Genomic DNA, 17,582 nt, shown 5'->3' with positions numbered 1-17,582 from the left:
TACCCTGTTAGAATCAACTATGCACAGACTAGAAACAGTATGATTTAAGAATAGTTGTTACACCGGCCTCCTCCAGAGGCAGGCATATATGAAGTGTTGAGGTGTGGGAAGAATAATAGAGGGCGGAATTAAACAACTACATCAGTAAAAAAACAGATGCATGTTGAGGTAAATTTTAAGCTGTGCCAGGGACCTGGTGCAGTCTTGGTGTTAAGTAAGTCCTTAATAAGACATTTTCATCCTAAAGTAAGTCTCTTTAGACCAAAGCAAGTCTTTCCAAGGCTCTAATAAAGTTGTTTATTCGTCTCCATTCTTTGCAGGTATGACCAACAAAGAGGTGCTAGACAGTTTAGAACGAGGTTACAGGATGCCGTGCCCCCCAGGGTGCCCAAATCAGCTGTATGAGATTATGCTAGAATGTTGGAAAGCTAACCCCATGGAGAGACCCACTTTTGAAACTTTGCAGTGGAAACTTGAAGAGTACTTTGTGTCGGATGGGGAACAATATAAGGATGCCAACAGTGTCCGTTAATGGTGACTGAAGGAGCCAACCTCAGAGGATGCTTGCAGCAAGTCTAAAGATTGCCATCATTGATTCCTACCATAGATAATAACCTTATTGTCGATGAAGATTTGGGATCTTGTAGAAATCATTCGGTAAAGTCTTCTGGAATTTTATGAATCCATATCTGTTGGCATTGTTTGCTAACAGACGCATGCAGTATTAGCTCACTTTCATATCATTGGGTACAGGTTATTGGGGTTTTTCATTTGGGAGTCACACTTACCAGAAATCGGTTATCTTAAACTGCTAGAAATGCTAGTATTTCATATTATGGTTTACAACAGCTTTAGCTCAGCTGGGATCTTCCATTATATCTTCTTTGTAATTGGCAACATTTTGGTCTTGATTCAGAATGTTTCAAGGTAAGCAGTTTAATGCTCTTGCCTATTAATAATAAAAAACACTATATCAAGAAAAAAGGATTTAATTATACTCCACAACTGAGGGTAGAAGTGATTTTGTATCGGGCATCAATTCTGTATTCCTCAGATGTGTGTTTTCAAGGTATGGCTGGCATTGCTGCACAATAGAATATATAACAGTTGTATGTAAAGATGTGCACCACATTCCTGCACATTCTCAGAGAGATTTCCTAGCCACTTTAATGGAACAATCTGTCTGGAATTACTTTTGTTTTCTAGCTCTTCGTCCTTATTGGCTTAACAAGTTTATTCACTTGTGATGTCATCAATAAACTTTGAATGCTGAGTGTCTGTTATTGGCTATTATCTGACCATGCATATTCATGAGGTACTTATTGACATGAATTATGCATGTTTTATTGGTACTGGCCCGGCTTTGTAAATTGTCATCAGGTTTTAGGCGACGACCAATGAGACTGTCACGTTTGTATTCATATCTGTAACTGCCAACCTCAGCTAGCACAAATCTTTAAAATTTATTCATAATTATTCTTGTATGTAATAAATTAATTTTCTAATTTATAACCAAGTCATTATTTGTTTCATGTTTCATTATATATTTGATTCAAACAAAAAGCAGTATACAAACAACAAAGTATGAAAACACAAAGCGGATCAGGATGCACAAAATGAAACCAAATTCCTGTAACCCGAAGGCCTGTACACCCTTACAATAAGAGAACTAGAACTAAAATAAATATATAATATTCACAAATAAAGCCATAAGAAATATAAGAATTAAAAATGACAAATTACACATGTGATAAAGCTAAGAAAAAATTTGACCAGCTATCAGTTATATCATCTGCCTTTTATATAATTTAATGTTTGAGTAGAGTTTAATGTAGCAGAACTGGTTAATTCTCATAGCATGAACTGTGTTTATGCTGACATCACCTCTCATTCTCCAAAAAATGAAGTGAATCGATGAAATTTACTCAATAATATTGCATTAACTTTTAACTCTGATAGAGGAATGCCAATTTATTTTTGACGATCTAACTTTCTTAAATTCGATGTTTATTGGTCAGCGATAGTCTCAAGAGTAAGATGGACACCGGGGCTGATCGTAATTGTGAATCAAACAGCGACTATTTCTTTCCTACTCCGTATTCATAGAGAGGGCATAAATTATTAAGTGTAGAAATATTATAATTACTTACTAAATATTCATATTTGAACATGTTGTTACAATATATATATATATATATATATATATCTGGAGTAATCATCCCATTAGTAATTACATTTCTTTGAGTATGAGGTTTTTGCCATCTGAATTCAAACTCTGCAATAATTAGTCACATCTACTCAGAATAAGAAACTTGTCAATCTATCTTTAAAGTGTAAACAAATGTTAGTTTTCTAGACAAAGAATTTAAAATGATATTGCTATAAATGTGTCTAAGTCTGCTATGGTTTTAAGTTTCACATAATTGGTAATATTGCTTTATTTGTTCTGCTTTAAAAAAAAATTAATTAGCTCTGCCAAAAGGGAAATCAGCTTGCTAGCTTGATAACCTTCAATTAAATATATAACTTTTGAGAGACCATTCACAACTGACTAATGGCTTGTAAAGCAGCTTAACATTTGTTAATATTCAGTGACCAAAGTGTAAAAGAATTATAGGAACTGTCGTCTCACTCGGAAATACTTTTCCAACTTCATGTTTTGGGAGGATGAAACTTTGTGCTCAACTTAACAATTTAAAAAAATTTACAGGTTGTGGCAGAAGTATACACCATAAAGTAAGATGGCTATAGTATGTGTTCAATGCCAGCTATATTTGGTTAAACCATACACCCTAGGTTTCTTAACCTCTTCCCATCCATAGAACTCTAGAGACAGAGTTGAAATGTTCTTGAACCCCCCCCCCCCCCCCACCAACCATTTAAAGGAATTATTACCTTCATCTAATAAACTCTTTCCCACAATGGAAGGAAGATTGATGTGTCATTTGCCCATGGTGGCAGTCTCAATCTTGTACACAGGTTAGTAAAATGTTCATGGAAACCACCACCCTGTGTGCACCCATTTGCTCTCACGACACCCCCTCCCTCCACCCCTTGCAAAACACAAAGTTTTGCAGACCCCTCCCAGGATGATAAAGACAGTTTTACACCTCATGTATCATCAGGCTATTTTATAATTATGGAGAGTTTTGAAGTACACTTCATGATATCAATAGGGAACGGGATTTGAGAATTTCTTTGGAATTTTAGTTTTTGCCATTTTTAAAAGGAAACCAGGGTGCCTGCAGTTGACAGGTGGGGCAATGTTAAGTTGTCAGTGTGAAATGCTAGTATGGCAACAATGGTTATTCACATTCAAGCAATATATATGGTTAGCATCCAGAATATTTTGTTATTAAGATGAAGGATGTTTTGCCACCAGTTAACAATTGTAATGTTTCTCTTAAACACAAAGGTATTCATGTAAGGTTTAATAATCCCAGTCAGTCAAATTGTCTTTTTGTTTATATAAATGATATTGTTTTACGGCCACGTATGATGTTAATACTATGTTTATAATAAGTTTATATTATGGTACCAAACCACACGGTATGAGCATTTGACTTTGATTACCCTGCAGCATTGGTTCTGCAGTTTCTGCTATATTTACGGAGTATACCACAAGACTTCTCAATATAAGACCAAACTATTGGTCAAACTTAGAACGAAGTAGTGTCAATTGCACACTAGCAGGTTAGTCAGCGAGTAAATGATGGCTCCATTAGACTTCACTTTCACAGTAGTGTTAATTTGCACATTAGCAGGTTAGTCAGCGAATAACTGATGGCTCCATTAGACTTCACTTTCACAGTAGTGTTAATTGCACACTAGAAAACATTTGGGACCTAATACTGTGTCTGTTTCGTTTTGGTTGTACGAACAGCCAAGTTAGTTGTGTGAAAAGTGTATGAAACTATTAGAAGGAATGATTAGTATGAACACTTAAGAAGAGATGTGTAGGTTGGTGAAGAGAACAAAGCTTTGGACCAATAAAACACCCCTTTGAGTGGATCTAGGTCTACCAGTGTTTTGGTGTTCAACACCATTAAAATTGGCCCTAATTGGTATGATTAATTAATAGACAAAACTTCATGCAGAGAACTGCTTTACTCTTAAATAACATAAATGTGTGATAAGTTGAGTACTGAAAGAAGTTAAATGTAACCATATTGGAATATATCATTAAGTCATTGTTTTTATGTAATTATTATATTGTATTCTGATTGTAGTGCAAACCAGTATAGGTGCAAACAGCCTTGTTAACTATTGCTTATTTCCTAGCCAGTAACCTTGTCCCTTCCCTACATTATCACCATCTTTGTACAAATATTCAGGTTTTGTTAAATATATGTGAATTTGGAATACATTGCCAATAAAGTCAATAGGCCATTGGTCTTGTTCTTGTCTTTTTTGTATTCCTTCCTGAAGATGATGGCGTGTGTTTGGATGTTTGTTTGGTAGTTTTTGTCTGTGTGCAGATATGATTCCTTTGCTTGTAAAGCACTTTAGTTCACCACTGGTAGTTTGCAGGAACTTAAAAACTTGGATAGCAGGTGCCCCTATGTCTACTATCCATGAAGTACTTTTAGGTGACAGGTGCCCCTTATGTCTACTAGCCATGAAGTATTTTCAGGTGACAGGTGCCCCTTATGTCTACTAGCCATGAAGTACTGACAGGTACCCCTTATGTCTACTATCCATGAAGTACTTTTAGGTGACAGGTGCCCCTTATGTCTACTACCCATGAAGTACTTTCAGAAGACAGGTGCCCCTAATGTCTACTAGCCATGGAGTACTGACAGGTGCCCCTTATGTCTACTATCCATGAAGTACTTTCAGGTGACAGGTGCCCCTTATGTCTACTACCCATGAAGTACTTTCAGAAGACAGGTGCCCCTAATGTCTACTAGCCATGGAGTACTGACAGGTGCCCCTTATGTCTACTAGCCATGAAGTACTGACAGGTGCCCCTTGTGTCTACTAGCCATGAAGTATTTTCAGGTGACAGGTTCCCCGACAGGTGACAGGTTCCCCCTATTTTCAGGTGACAGGTCTACTAACCATGAAGTAGTTTCAGGAGACAGGTGCCCCTTACGTCTACTACCCATGAAGTACTTTCAGAAGACAGGTGCCCCTTACGTCTACTACCCATGAAGAACTTTCAGAAGACAGGTGCCCCTTATGTCTACTAACCATGAAGTACTTTCAGAAGACGGGTGCCCCTTATGTCTACTACCCATGAAGTACTTTCAGAAGACAGGTGCCCCTTATGTCTACTACCCATGAAGAACTTTCAGAAGACAGGTGCCCCTTACGTCTACTAACCATGAAGTACTTTCAGAAGACGGGTGCCCCTTACGTCTACTAACCATGAAGTACTTTCAGACGATAGGAGCCCCTTACGTATACCACTTAAGAAGTTCTTGATTGCCATTGATTTAGTGGGGGTCAAAGGTCATTTGTATCATTCCTTTCTGGTGCAGGGACTTTTTCAGAGCTAATTATAATTCACTTGTGGACAAATACCAGTTAAGTTACTGATAGGGATTGTGCAATATATCACTTTTTCATTCATTCACTCTGAAAGATTTTGAAAATTCCTTGGAAATAATCGTTTTTCATCAAAATCATCTAGCATATCACACACACACACACAGAAAAACTTGTAATTGTTCCTAAGCAAATTGAAATCAGTTAATCCGTGAACTGAGTGGAATATTTCCCAGCAAGGAATGTGAAAACTTCAGAAATTTGTGGTTGTGAAACGTATTGCACCGTTTTCTGCTTCGTCAGTTTTTTACAATTCGCTGTGAGTCATCAACTCGCCTAATGATATGTATGTAAATTAACTCTTTTGTGTAAGTTGTGCCTATCTCATACATACATCACCTTTCATTATGAGTGGTTGCATATTACGCTTTATGTACTCGATTTTCAAGTAATCTAGTCTTCGACAATTACTTGCTTACAATATGACAACAATCACATAGACCGTTGACTGTAGACGGTGGTTTTACCAGCTTTAGCGGTTTTGATATTCGAGCACCCTCAAGAAGGTGAGGCTTTATTTACCAGTTGCAATGGGAAATTGTTTAAGTGGAGACAAGTCGAATCAAACAAATTCAAATTCCGCAGTTGGTATTGATGGAAGATCAATACCAGTAGGTAAGTTAGGTACTCAACCATCGAGGAAACCACCACCACCACCACCAATACCAAAACCAAAACTACCAAATAGGCACGTGACTGACAACGCAACAGTCACTTATGGCATCCGTTACCATGTCACACCGGCAGCAGCCGATGAAGGTATAACCGATGATCTATCTCCGCCAACAATTCCTCAGCGATTAAGTTCTGCTATACAACAAGGCATACGAAAAGATAGACCTCCTCGGCCAGCGCCATTGCCTCCTGCATTACTCGAACGTCATTCTAAAATACATGGAAGCAGTGAGATTGATCTCAAAGGGTACCTTAAACCGTCAATCTCCGGGTCTTCTGGAACGAATACCTCTGAGATTGATAAAATAAAACCTCGACGTAGTCCTTATCAACCAGAACCGTACTCTGTGGTAAGTGGCTTTGGAATTACACGACATACTAATTATGACCACGTGACACAACATGTCGAGACTAGGCAGACCTCAGCCAAGAAGTTTCCGCTGTTGCCGATTTCTGAAGGAAATAGGGCAGTGGTTGCACTGTTTGATTATGATGCTAAGACAAACGAAGATTTGAGTTTTAAGAAAGGAGATGAGCTGGAGGTTATAGAAGACAAAGGAGATTGGTGGCTAGCAAGATCAAGGGTCACAGGAGCGGATGGCTATATTCCATGCAATTATGTGGCTAAGCAGCAATCACTGGAATCAGAACCGTAAGTTCATTCCATGTATAATGGAAATATTATTGTCCATGATTATGTCATGCCTCTCACTTTTTTGTTGAGTGGAGTATCTTTAAGTTATTAATGTAAAGAATTCATAGTTTATAGCAAATTGACCATTGAACGGTGAAAATCCACCCATCCAGTCATCCACCCATCCATCCATCTATCTGACTATCTATCTATCCACCCATCCATCCATCTATCTGACTATCTATCTATCTATCTATCTATCTATCTATCTATCTATCTATCTATCTATCTATCTATCTATCTATCTATCTATCTATCTATCTATCTATCTATCTATCTATCTATCTATCTATCTATCTATCTATCTATCTATCTATCTATCTATCTATCTATCTATCTATCTATCTATCTATCTATCTATCTATCTATCTATCTATCTATCTATCTATCTATCTATCTATCTATCTATCTATCTATCTATCTATCTATCTATCTATCTATCTATCTATCTATCTATCTATCTATCTATCTATCTATCTATCTATCTATCTATCTATCTATCTATCTATCTATCTATCTATCTATCTATCTATCTATCTATCTATCTATCTATCTATCTATCTATCTATCTATCTATCTATCTATCTATCTATCTATCTATCTATCTATCTATCTATCTATCTATCTATCTATCTATCTATCTATCTATCTATCTATCTATCTATCTATCTATCTATCTATCTATCTATCTATCTATCTATCTATCTATCTATCTATCTATCTATCTATCTATCTATCTATCTATCTATCTATCTATCTATCTATCTATCTATCTATCTATCTATCTATCTATCTATCTATCTATCTATCTATCTATCTATCTATCTATCTATCTATCTATCTATCTATCTATCTATCTATCTATCTATCTATCTATCTATCTATCTATCTATCTATCTATCTATCTATCTATCTATCTATCTATCTATCTATCTATCTATCTATCTATCTATCTATCTATCTATCTATCTATCTATCTATCTATCTATCTATCTATCTATCTATCTATTTGCATATATAACATAACATCTATAACATAATTCCCTCCTTCTAGAATGCTTGTGTATAATCTAGCGGTGAAATACCATATACATTAATATATCCAATAAGTTCACAAACTGAAGCTTCAAAGGTTTGTAGACGAATTCAAGTCAGATGGTTCAGTGACTTAACAGAATTAAACAAACTCGGCCCAGAGAATCATCAAAGCTTTTATAAGAAAAAAACTTGTTTTTTTTAAAGATTTTCGTTCTGTCTGCGCTTTCAGCGAAGTTTCTATTATTAGTATTGTTTTATTCTTTAAAAGGGAACCCGAGGAATTTGAAATGCACAACAACGGTGTACACTGTATTAAGTAACAAAATTGGAAAAGATACCTGACGTTAAAAAAAATATATATATAGACTGGTTAGGCTTGTGACCTTGAGTATAATGGTAACTTCTAAGATTATTATATTTTAGGAAAGTCTTTGGTCTGAGGGTAGTTTATCTTGTACATGGAGTTTACTGTGATTAGTATATATATGATTTCTGGTTCGTCTTGTACTTTCGCCAACTACTATGCATTGTAGGTAATATAACAGTGTGTTACGAATGTCTACATGTGCTCATGAATATATACAACAGTATATCATGTACAGTAAACTCAGGACATAGCCCACACATGGTGTTCGTATGATATATTTTGCATAGATTTTATATTTTGAAAGTGTAGTGTGAATATTTTCAGTGAACGTTGTTCGTCTACGGTAGACAGTCTACCAATGATGTCATCATATATACACTGGGTATCGTGTACTTGCAGGGTGCGTAGCAAGATCGACCAATAATGGTTGTATCACCAATCAATCAATCAATTAACCAATCAGCAATAAATATTGATAATATTCACAGCTGGTTTTTTGGGAGTCTTTCCATGAAGGAGGCAGAGGTGAGGTTGAGACGTCCAGGCAACGAGCTTGGATCATTCATGATAAGACAGGAGAGCGACAATACGTATTGCTTATCAGGTACGGTACGTGACGACAGACCAGTGCCGCACGTATAGGGGGTGGGTGGGGGTGGGGTGCTGAAGGTGATGGTAGGGGAGGGGTAAAAATCATATGATTATATTACTATTGAATTTGAAAACTAAATCAATGCAGTTTGTTGTCAATGAATTTCCATTAACAAATGTCCATGTTATTGGATAGTAAAATCACATAACATAGCTTGATTAGACGAGTTTCACTTGAAATATTGAGTTAATAGGCCTAGTTGAAAAATTTAAATTTTCTAACTAAGTTGCGTTTTACTTTTGATTAATTGTAAATATGAAAAACTTGCCTTGTGGGCGAAACGTTGAAAACTGAAGGATATGATGAATTTATACTTTCCTCATAATCAACTTTCATATAAAATTAACCTCCATTTAGTAAAACAATAAACTGTGAGATGCATTATTGGGATGCATTGCAATCTTACGTAGAATGATACTGATATAAAAACTGTTTTAAATCCTACATTTTACGAAGGTAAAGCGTACAGAATATATAGAAGGGTAACAACTTTAAAATCGTCAATACCGACAAAGAGAAGGTTCCACTCACGACGGGACTGAGTTTCGTTAGTATATGCGGTTTATCACTGTCTTGAATAGCTATCCTCCCCGCTCAAATAGTTGTTTATCTCACTCCTCTATCACATGCGTATTCCAAACTAACGTGATACTATTGAATAGGAACGTTAAACTACTTCCAAGAGCAGGAGGTAGAAACCTCCCAAAAAGTGAGGGGGGGGGGTACAACATCAGAGGGGCACTTTCTCATTCCACAACCACCACTCGTTATGCTATAACCGATACACACCGGCCATATCACTTAAATATATATGATGTGTTAGTATGCCTATCAATACTATTTATTGAGATTGTTTATTGTTAACAGTGCTACAAAAAGATATGGGATGCCATTTTAGAAATAGCATGTACAGACTAAAAATAAATAATTAAAATTAAATATTAAAACTAACAAGGCTTAAGATATCCAAAAGACAGTTCTTCATCAAAGGGGCACATTTTTTTGCCAGTAGGGCACATATGCTATTTTGGAAAAAAGTGGGGGGGGGGCACGTTCCCCCAGTGCCCCCAGCTTCTACCCCCTGTCCAAGAGACTAAACTTGTGACATGAGTATGCTCTGACAAATTGATTGAATCCAGGCTTTAATTTCACCTCACCAGAACTAAGAGATAACGAGGGAGTGAAGTATTTGGTTACCATATAATTACTCAAAAGTAGGACTAATTACTGGATTATAAAGTTGTTTGTCCCTTCCCTCACATCATCCCCCTACCCACCCCATCATTCCTTTTACCTCACAATAAGAAGGGAAAAGAGATTCGGAAAATAAACAAAGGTTCCTTGGACATGCTTTACCGATACACTATCCTTCCTCTACTTAGTCCCATTGTCCCATTGTCCTATAGTCAAATAGTTTAAAGCAGGTTACGGCAAGGTTCTCCTGTCAGTTATCTTGGCTTTCAAACCGTTTTATTTGTTCACAGTTCGAGATGGGGCGACAATTAGACATTATCTTATCAACCAATCAGAAGTCGGTGTTGCTGATGACGCAATGTTCTTCATCACTGACGGAGATCATTCATTCCCCACCCTCCACCAGCTAGTTAGACATTACAAAGAAAAAGATACCGGACTGGGTGTTAATCTGATAAAACCATGCCTTCAAGTTCGTTTAATCCTAAAACTTATTAAAAGAAAGTTTTTTAAGGGGAGATGAGATGGGATGGGATGGAATAAGTTGGGATGGGAAGGAAAGCCTTGGGGAAGAGGCGAGGGGTGGGAGGGCAGGATCGATCAACGCCTGAGCGGGAACGGAGTTCCTTTTGTCATGTTTTATTGTACAGTACCGTTAATGGAAAATAAAACATACCAAAGTATTTAAGAATTGTTTCCCTCCAGTTATTTAACTCTTTTCTGAATTTTGACGATATTTTTGTGCCTGCTAATTACGAACCTTTATTTCTTGTTTATCAGCTGTATATGGTACTTTTACGTGAGCTGTAAAATATTATGTTTTCAGTCGTATTATATCAATATTGTTTGGCTCAATATAGTCATCTAACAACCATGATCATGTTTTCTACGTTCAAAACTAGAAATTACGAAATTTCTTAAGAAAGGGCAAATGGTTTATAAATATATTACCAATATTCGTGAGTATTGAAAGTACCTTTTGTATTTCGTATAGGTAAAGACGGCCTCACCTCATCCGGTTAGTTTACCGTTAAATTCATTAGATGCTTGGGAAATCCCTCGGTCGTCACTCACAAAGGTTAGAGTACTAGGATCAGGCTTCTTTGGAGAAGTTTGGGAGGGCACATGGAACTCGAAAACACGCGTGGCCATTAAAACATTGAGTAAAGGTATAGTTTTCAAAGCTCATTATGCCCCACGGTCAGGAACGTACCGTATGTATGTAACCATTTAAACTGGCGGATCCAGGGCCTTTGTTTGGGAGGGGCCAAAGTGGCATTAGAGTGATATGGGGGAGGGGTCTAAGGGGAGGGGGTGCCCCCTCCCCTTTGGAAAAGTTTCTATTGCTGAATGCCCTCAGATGCAATTTGGTGCGACAAAAGTGTACAATGGTGATGTTAATTTACTTCTAAAAAAAATGTTTCCCAGGTGTAATTTTCTAAAATATTTATAAAACAAAGTTAGGATCATCTTTCTCAAGAAATTTTATTTCTCATAGGTTATAAATTTCTTACAACCAGCCTGTAACTGCAAAATGGTGTTAAACTGTAAATCCTCATGCTCATACATTTACATAGCTCCCAACTCTTGAGAAGGCAAATGCTGGTCCATGCCACGAATCGCCGTCCTGGGGGAGGGGTATAAGGGGAGGGGGTGTCCCCCTCCCCTTTTGATTTTTTCTTGGAATCCTGGTGATGCCTACATGTAAAATGGTGGCACTTAGAAAGGCTTTTGTCACCCAAAATTTTCTGAGAAATATGCATTTTTTTTTGTGTAACGTCAATAAATTGAATAGTAGGTGATAATTCAGTCTTTCCCGTGGCATGAAAATGTTCGCTGCTCGCCCCAATGAAAAGAAATATAGGCTAATTTGAGGTTCAAATGATGCTGTAAAGGAGGTTTTATACTCTATTATGCTAAATGCTAAAGAAATGATGGTTGCTAAGTCAAAATTTGATGCAATTTTTTTTTTATGTATACTTGACAATTACAATGCGGTTTTTTCGGACGCTTGTGCGGGTCAGCGGGTTTGAGTGTTAGAATGCGGGTCTAATTCCCGCAAATTGCGGGTCAGTTGGGAGCTCTGCATTTAATTTTAAACCAGAAAAACGAAAGGTTTAGACTAGTCTACCACTGCTATTCCTCTCGATTTTTTTAATTTCCAATCATATGATTTAGCGGATGTTCGGAAACACTTTTTGGCTCACCTTTGGGGGGGGGGGGCATGGCCCCCCCCCCCTTGGATCCGCCAGTGACCATTTAAGTGTTTATATTACTGTCCAGAAAATCTTCTGGAATGCTTAGATGAGTCCAACCCTTCGAAATTATTTTTATTACTTAGTAAATCACATGTTTCAGTCTCGTGCATATTGTTTTGAATGATAGAGGGGGTTTGGGGTGGGGAGTGGGCTTGGGGTGGGGAGGGGGCTTGGGGTGCAGGGAGTAGTACAATACTTATTGAAGGTGGACTGTGAACGTCATTAAACTTTATAGCATATTTCGCGGATATGCTGCTGACCATTATAGCAGTTTATACGTTGGTCAACCATTTTTCACCCGTGGACCTGATAGAGAGTACCGATGGGCCATGTTAACATTGTCTCAATCTTTCTGGTGGCAGTTTTCATTACTTGGAGAAACGCTCGTTAATGTAGTGGACCCTAAATAACTCATGCAAGAGAGGCGCCTCCCGTCCATGTACTTTATAGTCTGTTCACTTTAGTTGCAAAAGTGTCCAAGAATGTTTTTGAAAATACCTTGTATTTACTCAAAACAACTCAAACTCAATATTATTAATAGGATGTATTTAGATGAAGCCTTATCCGATCTGTTTCTCTTTTAATTTACTTGATTATATTTGTATTTATTCCTTTATTTTCACTTGTTATTTCCAGAGACCAATACAGACGAAATCATGAAGGAGGTGACTGCTATGATGAAGTTACGGCATCCTCAATTACTTCATTTATACGCAGTTTGTATGAAAGAAAAACCAATCTGGATCATAACGGAACTAATGGTAAACGGATCCTTAGAAAACTTCCTGAAGAACGGTAAATTGATCTCAATGAATTAATGAAAAGTGACAGATGGGAACTTCCCGTTTGCGCAACCTAGTTTTGAATTCATCCCAGCCCGCATATCCACATGGGTCCCGTATACATGGCTTGTACAATGGCAACTCAGTGGAACCAACATCAACAACCCACATTGGTCTCATAATGTTTTGTCCGCCTGGCCCATGTTGGCCCCAAATAGACAGTCCCACATAACAGTGGGTCCATGCATATAGGTAAACCAGCGTGGGATAAGCATGGGTCCTACATGGTCCCACACGAGCAATCGTAGTGAGTTGATGGGTCTTTGTGGGCTCCGTGTACGATTGTATCACTAGATATGCCCACAAGGGTTTCCTGATACACCTCCTTTCACATTCCATAACTCTCTGTATTCGCTACATTTGTTGTATATATGTTGTGAAAAATAAATAAATAAGCGAAACGAACGAATAAACGATGTTGGTGGGTTCTTTGTGGGACCCACATAGGATCAACCTGGACAACACATGTAGCCCAACAAGGTAACTCACATAGGGCCTACCTGTGAGACATATATGGGTAAATGTGGGCAACCCCTGTAGGGTCGACACGGTTTTATAATTCGTCTAAGGCCAATAAAAAAGTAGGTGCAATATTTGATTCTGAAATCTCAATAGAAAAGTTTCTAATGTCTTAAAGTCAAAGTGCAATGTATCATCTTTCCTCAATTGCTCAAATTCGTAATTTTCTTGATGAGGATGCCACTAGAGTGCTCTTTTGATATCTAGAATTGATTATGCAAATTCTCTTTTAATTGGTGAAAATAAATTGTATATACACTGTCTTCAATTGATTCAAACTTCTGCGTCTAGGCTAATAACTATTTCATCTCTAAGAGAACTCATGAAACCCACTTTATACCACCTTCATTGGTTGCCTGTCGAATATCGTATGCGTTTTAAGATTTTAGTACCCTGCTTCAATAGTCTGAAAGGCACTGCCCCTAAATATTTAATTGAATTCTATTAAAGTATATTAACCGAATCGTCATCTACCCAACTTTTACTGGAAATATTTTTTAAAATAGAAAAAATGATATAAATATATATATTTTTTATACAAGACCTCTTCTAAAATAGGGTATAGGTCCTTTGAAGTTCATGCACCTGTAGAATGGAATCACATCCCATTTCAAATCAGATTTAATACTTCTATGTTCTTTTAAACGTGACTCAAAGCTTTAATTTGTATGTAATTATAAAACGACCTCTGCTGACTTTGTTTCAGCCCCTATTGTATTTCTCTGCTTACCTTTTTTTTCTGAACTTTGATGTTGCTCAAATTGGACCCAAGTTGACTGGTTATTTTAAAGATTACACACAGTCTTTACTTTGTTTATTTTACTTTTAATCAACGGAAGACAATTGACATTTATAATATTCGTTTACAAGAATATATATATATATGTATAACGATATATGCCTATATATACTGCTATATGTAGCCATGTAGGCTACAGTCGGTATAAATTCCTCTCAGTAATACCAGCAATGTATCCATGTATTCAACGCATTTGTTATCTGGGTACAGCATGTTCCCTTTATTAACATGCATGGTGGCAGACGTATTTTGGTGGTTGAGAAAAAAAAAACTTTGAATAATTGAAGACAACATTAAACCGCGTATAATAAATGATACAACAATTCCCAATTTATTTAAGTAAAGTTGCTCATTTATTTTGTATAAGAGAGACTTTCAAGGGAGCTGGCTGTCAAGAGTCCGAGTGTAATTAATGAGGTTATGATGTGTAATGTTGCAACGGAAATATAGATCAACAAACACCTGAGATTCATCTCTATTCCTAAACAGACAACGGTAAAAACTTAGAGTTGCGTGACCTTATTGATATCGCTGAACAAGTCGCCAAAGGGATGGCCTACTTGGAATCTCAAAACTACATCCACAGAGACTTAGCTGCCAGGAATGTTCTAGTCGACGACAACAATCGCTGTAAAGTTGCTGATTTCGGTTTATCAAGATTTGTTAAGGTAAGCACAAGGTGCTCGAAAGCGCTGCCAAACCAAACATTGGCTGCTATACTTCCAATTTTTCATTATAAGTCCATAGCCTAGTGGTAAGGGTGTCCGCATTTAAAGCGGGAGGCCCGGGTTCGACTTCCAACCCACTATACAATTTCAATTATGAATATATATTCATTTGCCTTTGTCTTTTATTTCCATTCATTTAACAGAGTTTTTCAAAGTATCTCTTTCGAGATCCGGCCTTAAGAATCACAAATGATTTCGAGTTGGTTAGCATCATGTTTGATCTCTAGAGTAAGGCAAATATGGTACCAAAACAGAACTAGTTTTGTTCGATACAGGTGACAAACGCCTACAGTGGAATTACGACCTTCCTTACCGGTTTCGAACCTCTGGACATACAATCAGCGTCCATAGCCTAGTGGTGAGGGTGTCCGCATATAAAGCGGGAGGCCCGGGTTTGAATCCCGGTGGAGGCTGGAAGGTTTTTCACTGTTCTGGATTTTCCAACTCATTACAATTTCAATATGTATATATATATATATATATAAATATATATATATGTATATATATATATATATATATATATATATATATATATATATATATATATACAATTGTTAATTTTTTACTCGTACAGGACTCTGAGTATACGTCAAGAGAGGGTACTAAGGTTCCTGTGAGATGGACGGCCCCAGAGGCGGTTTCTAAAAATTCATTCTCCATTAAATCAGATGTTTGGTCCTTCGGGGTTCTCCTCTCCGAAATAACCACTTTCTGCCAGTTTGTTCCCTATAAAGGTGAGCATAATTTAGAATAACCTGTAACCTATTTGGGGAAAGCTGAACACGAATAACCGGAAACACACTTGCAGCTTGATCAATATAAATATTCATATCACAGATTGCTTTATTATTGCTTATTCCATTGCAGAAATTTGCAGTGAGTTTTCATTCGTACCCATATTGTAACATAGCTACCTGCAATCGATCTCACCCTTGTGCATGGATTGTAGCCTACTCGTTCTGTTACTCTTGGTGTTTTTGAAATCTATATACCAAACTTCCTTGGATATACTAGAGCAAACTTAAGTACTCACCGTTAAACATTGTACTCAATACTCATATCAAGGAGAAATTCCGTTTATACTCATACTCATACTGTTGTACTCAATACTCATATCAAGGAAAATTCTATTTATACTCATACAGTTGTACTCAATACTTATATCAAGGAGAAACTCCATTTCTACTCGTACTCATAATGTTGTACTCAATACTCATATCAAGGAGAAATTCCATTTCTACTCGTACTCATAATGTTGTACTCAATACTCATATCAAGGAGAAATTCCATTTATACATCAATAGAATACCACTTTCATACGATCTATTTGTAAGAAGAAAAATAAGAGACTTGAAACTTTAGTTTCACTTATTTTAGTCCAATTTATAATTTGTATTTTACAGGTATTAAGAACAGAAATCTGATTGAGCGGTTAGAACGAGGTTACAGGATGCCTCGTCCGATGGGATGCCCAGAGCCTCTGTATGACATTATGCTAGACTGTTGGAGTGAAGATCCCGAAGACAGACCAACATTCAGGACCTTGCAGACGACATTAACTAGCTTCTTTGATAAAACTCATTACGCAAAAAGCACCAATCTTGAAACGTAATCAGCATATGAAACTATAAATATAAACTGTAAATATGCAAACTTCATTCCACTTAAAGGCATTGAAGACTCGCCCCAAACGGCGTGCGGCCATCTGAACAAGTTAACTCTCTGTTGCTTGCAATTGACGTTTTGTTCGTGTCGTTACAAAATGCAGACAGTAATGAAACGTGATACCTTAATTGTTATCTTTAGCTGGACCTGAGATGTCCATCGCTGTATCGTTTGTATACTGTGCTGTGGGTATTGTCCGCAGCTGTACGTACTGACTGTACACTAGTCAGTTACCGACGGTAGCAAGCTGTGTGTGTATTTTCTGGGATCGATAGTAGTGTTTAACACTTCTGTTACACCTCATTCGGAACTAGGTCAAATTACCGGCATTAGACGTTTCTTTTTACGCGAGTCTTCACACCCTTTAACAAACGTGGCTTTACAGTAATGCAACTGTAACCAGATTGCCAGTGGTAGTTAGATTTCTCGGTGCGCCCTCTACGCCCATATCGTTACACATGAATTGTGTACTAATAGCATGTTTAGGACACTATAAATTGTGCGCTCGGTTAATTTATTAGTGTATCAATAGTAACGCACGGTTAGGCGTAGCTTGGTAACGGTCTGAAGCTGTAGAGAAAAAAGAATTAAAAGAAATATC

General features: G+C 37.1%; 1 protein-coding gene across 1 annotated transcript in view; it reads left to right on the top strand.

The window, feature by feature from the left end:
- The window catches only part of LOC139972972 (uncharacterized), a 37,575-nt gene extending 20,222 nt beyond the window's left edge, over positions 1-17,353 (top strand). The window contains exons 8-17 of the mRNA XM_071979289.1: positions 321-523; positions 917-927; positions 6,044-6,877; positions 8,813-8,928; positions 10,461-10,642; positions 11,165-11,339; positions 13,065-13,223; positions 15,078-15,256; positions 15,891-16,050; positions 16,720-17,353. Of these exons, the coding sequence (XP_071835390.1) occupies positions 321-523; positions 917-927; positions 6,044-6,877; positions 8,813-8,928; positions 10,461-10,642; positions 11,165-11,339; positions 13,065-13,223; positions 15,078-15,256; positions 15,891-16,050; positions 16,720-16,928 (2,228 nt within the window). The 3' untranslated portion in view covers positions 16,929-17,353. The remainder of the gene's footprint in view (positions 1-320; positions 524-916; positions 928-6,043; positions 6,878-8,812; positions 8,929-10,460; positions 10,643-11,164; positions 11,340-13,064; positions 13,224-15,077; positions 15,257-15,890; positions 16,051-16,719) is intronic.
- Positions 17,354-17,582: the final 229 nt, after the last annotated feature.

This window comes from Apostichopus japonicus, chromosome 9 (assembly GCF_037975245.1).
Source record: "Apostichopus japonicus isolate 1M-3 chromosome 9, ASM3797524v1, whole genome shotgun sequence".
Classification (NCBI taxonomy): Eukaryota; Metazoa; Echinodermata; class Holothuroidea; order Aspidochirotida; family Stichopodidae; genus Apostichopus; species Apostichopus japonicus.
The sequence above is the reverse complement of the archived record's forward strand: the minus strand, read 5'-3'. Positions and strand labels throughout refer to the sequence as shown.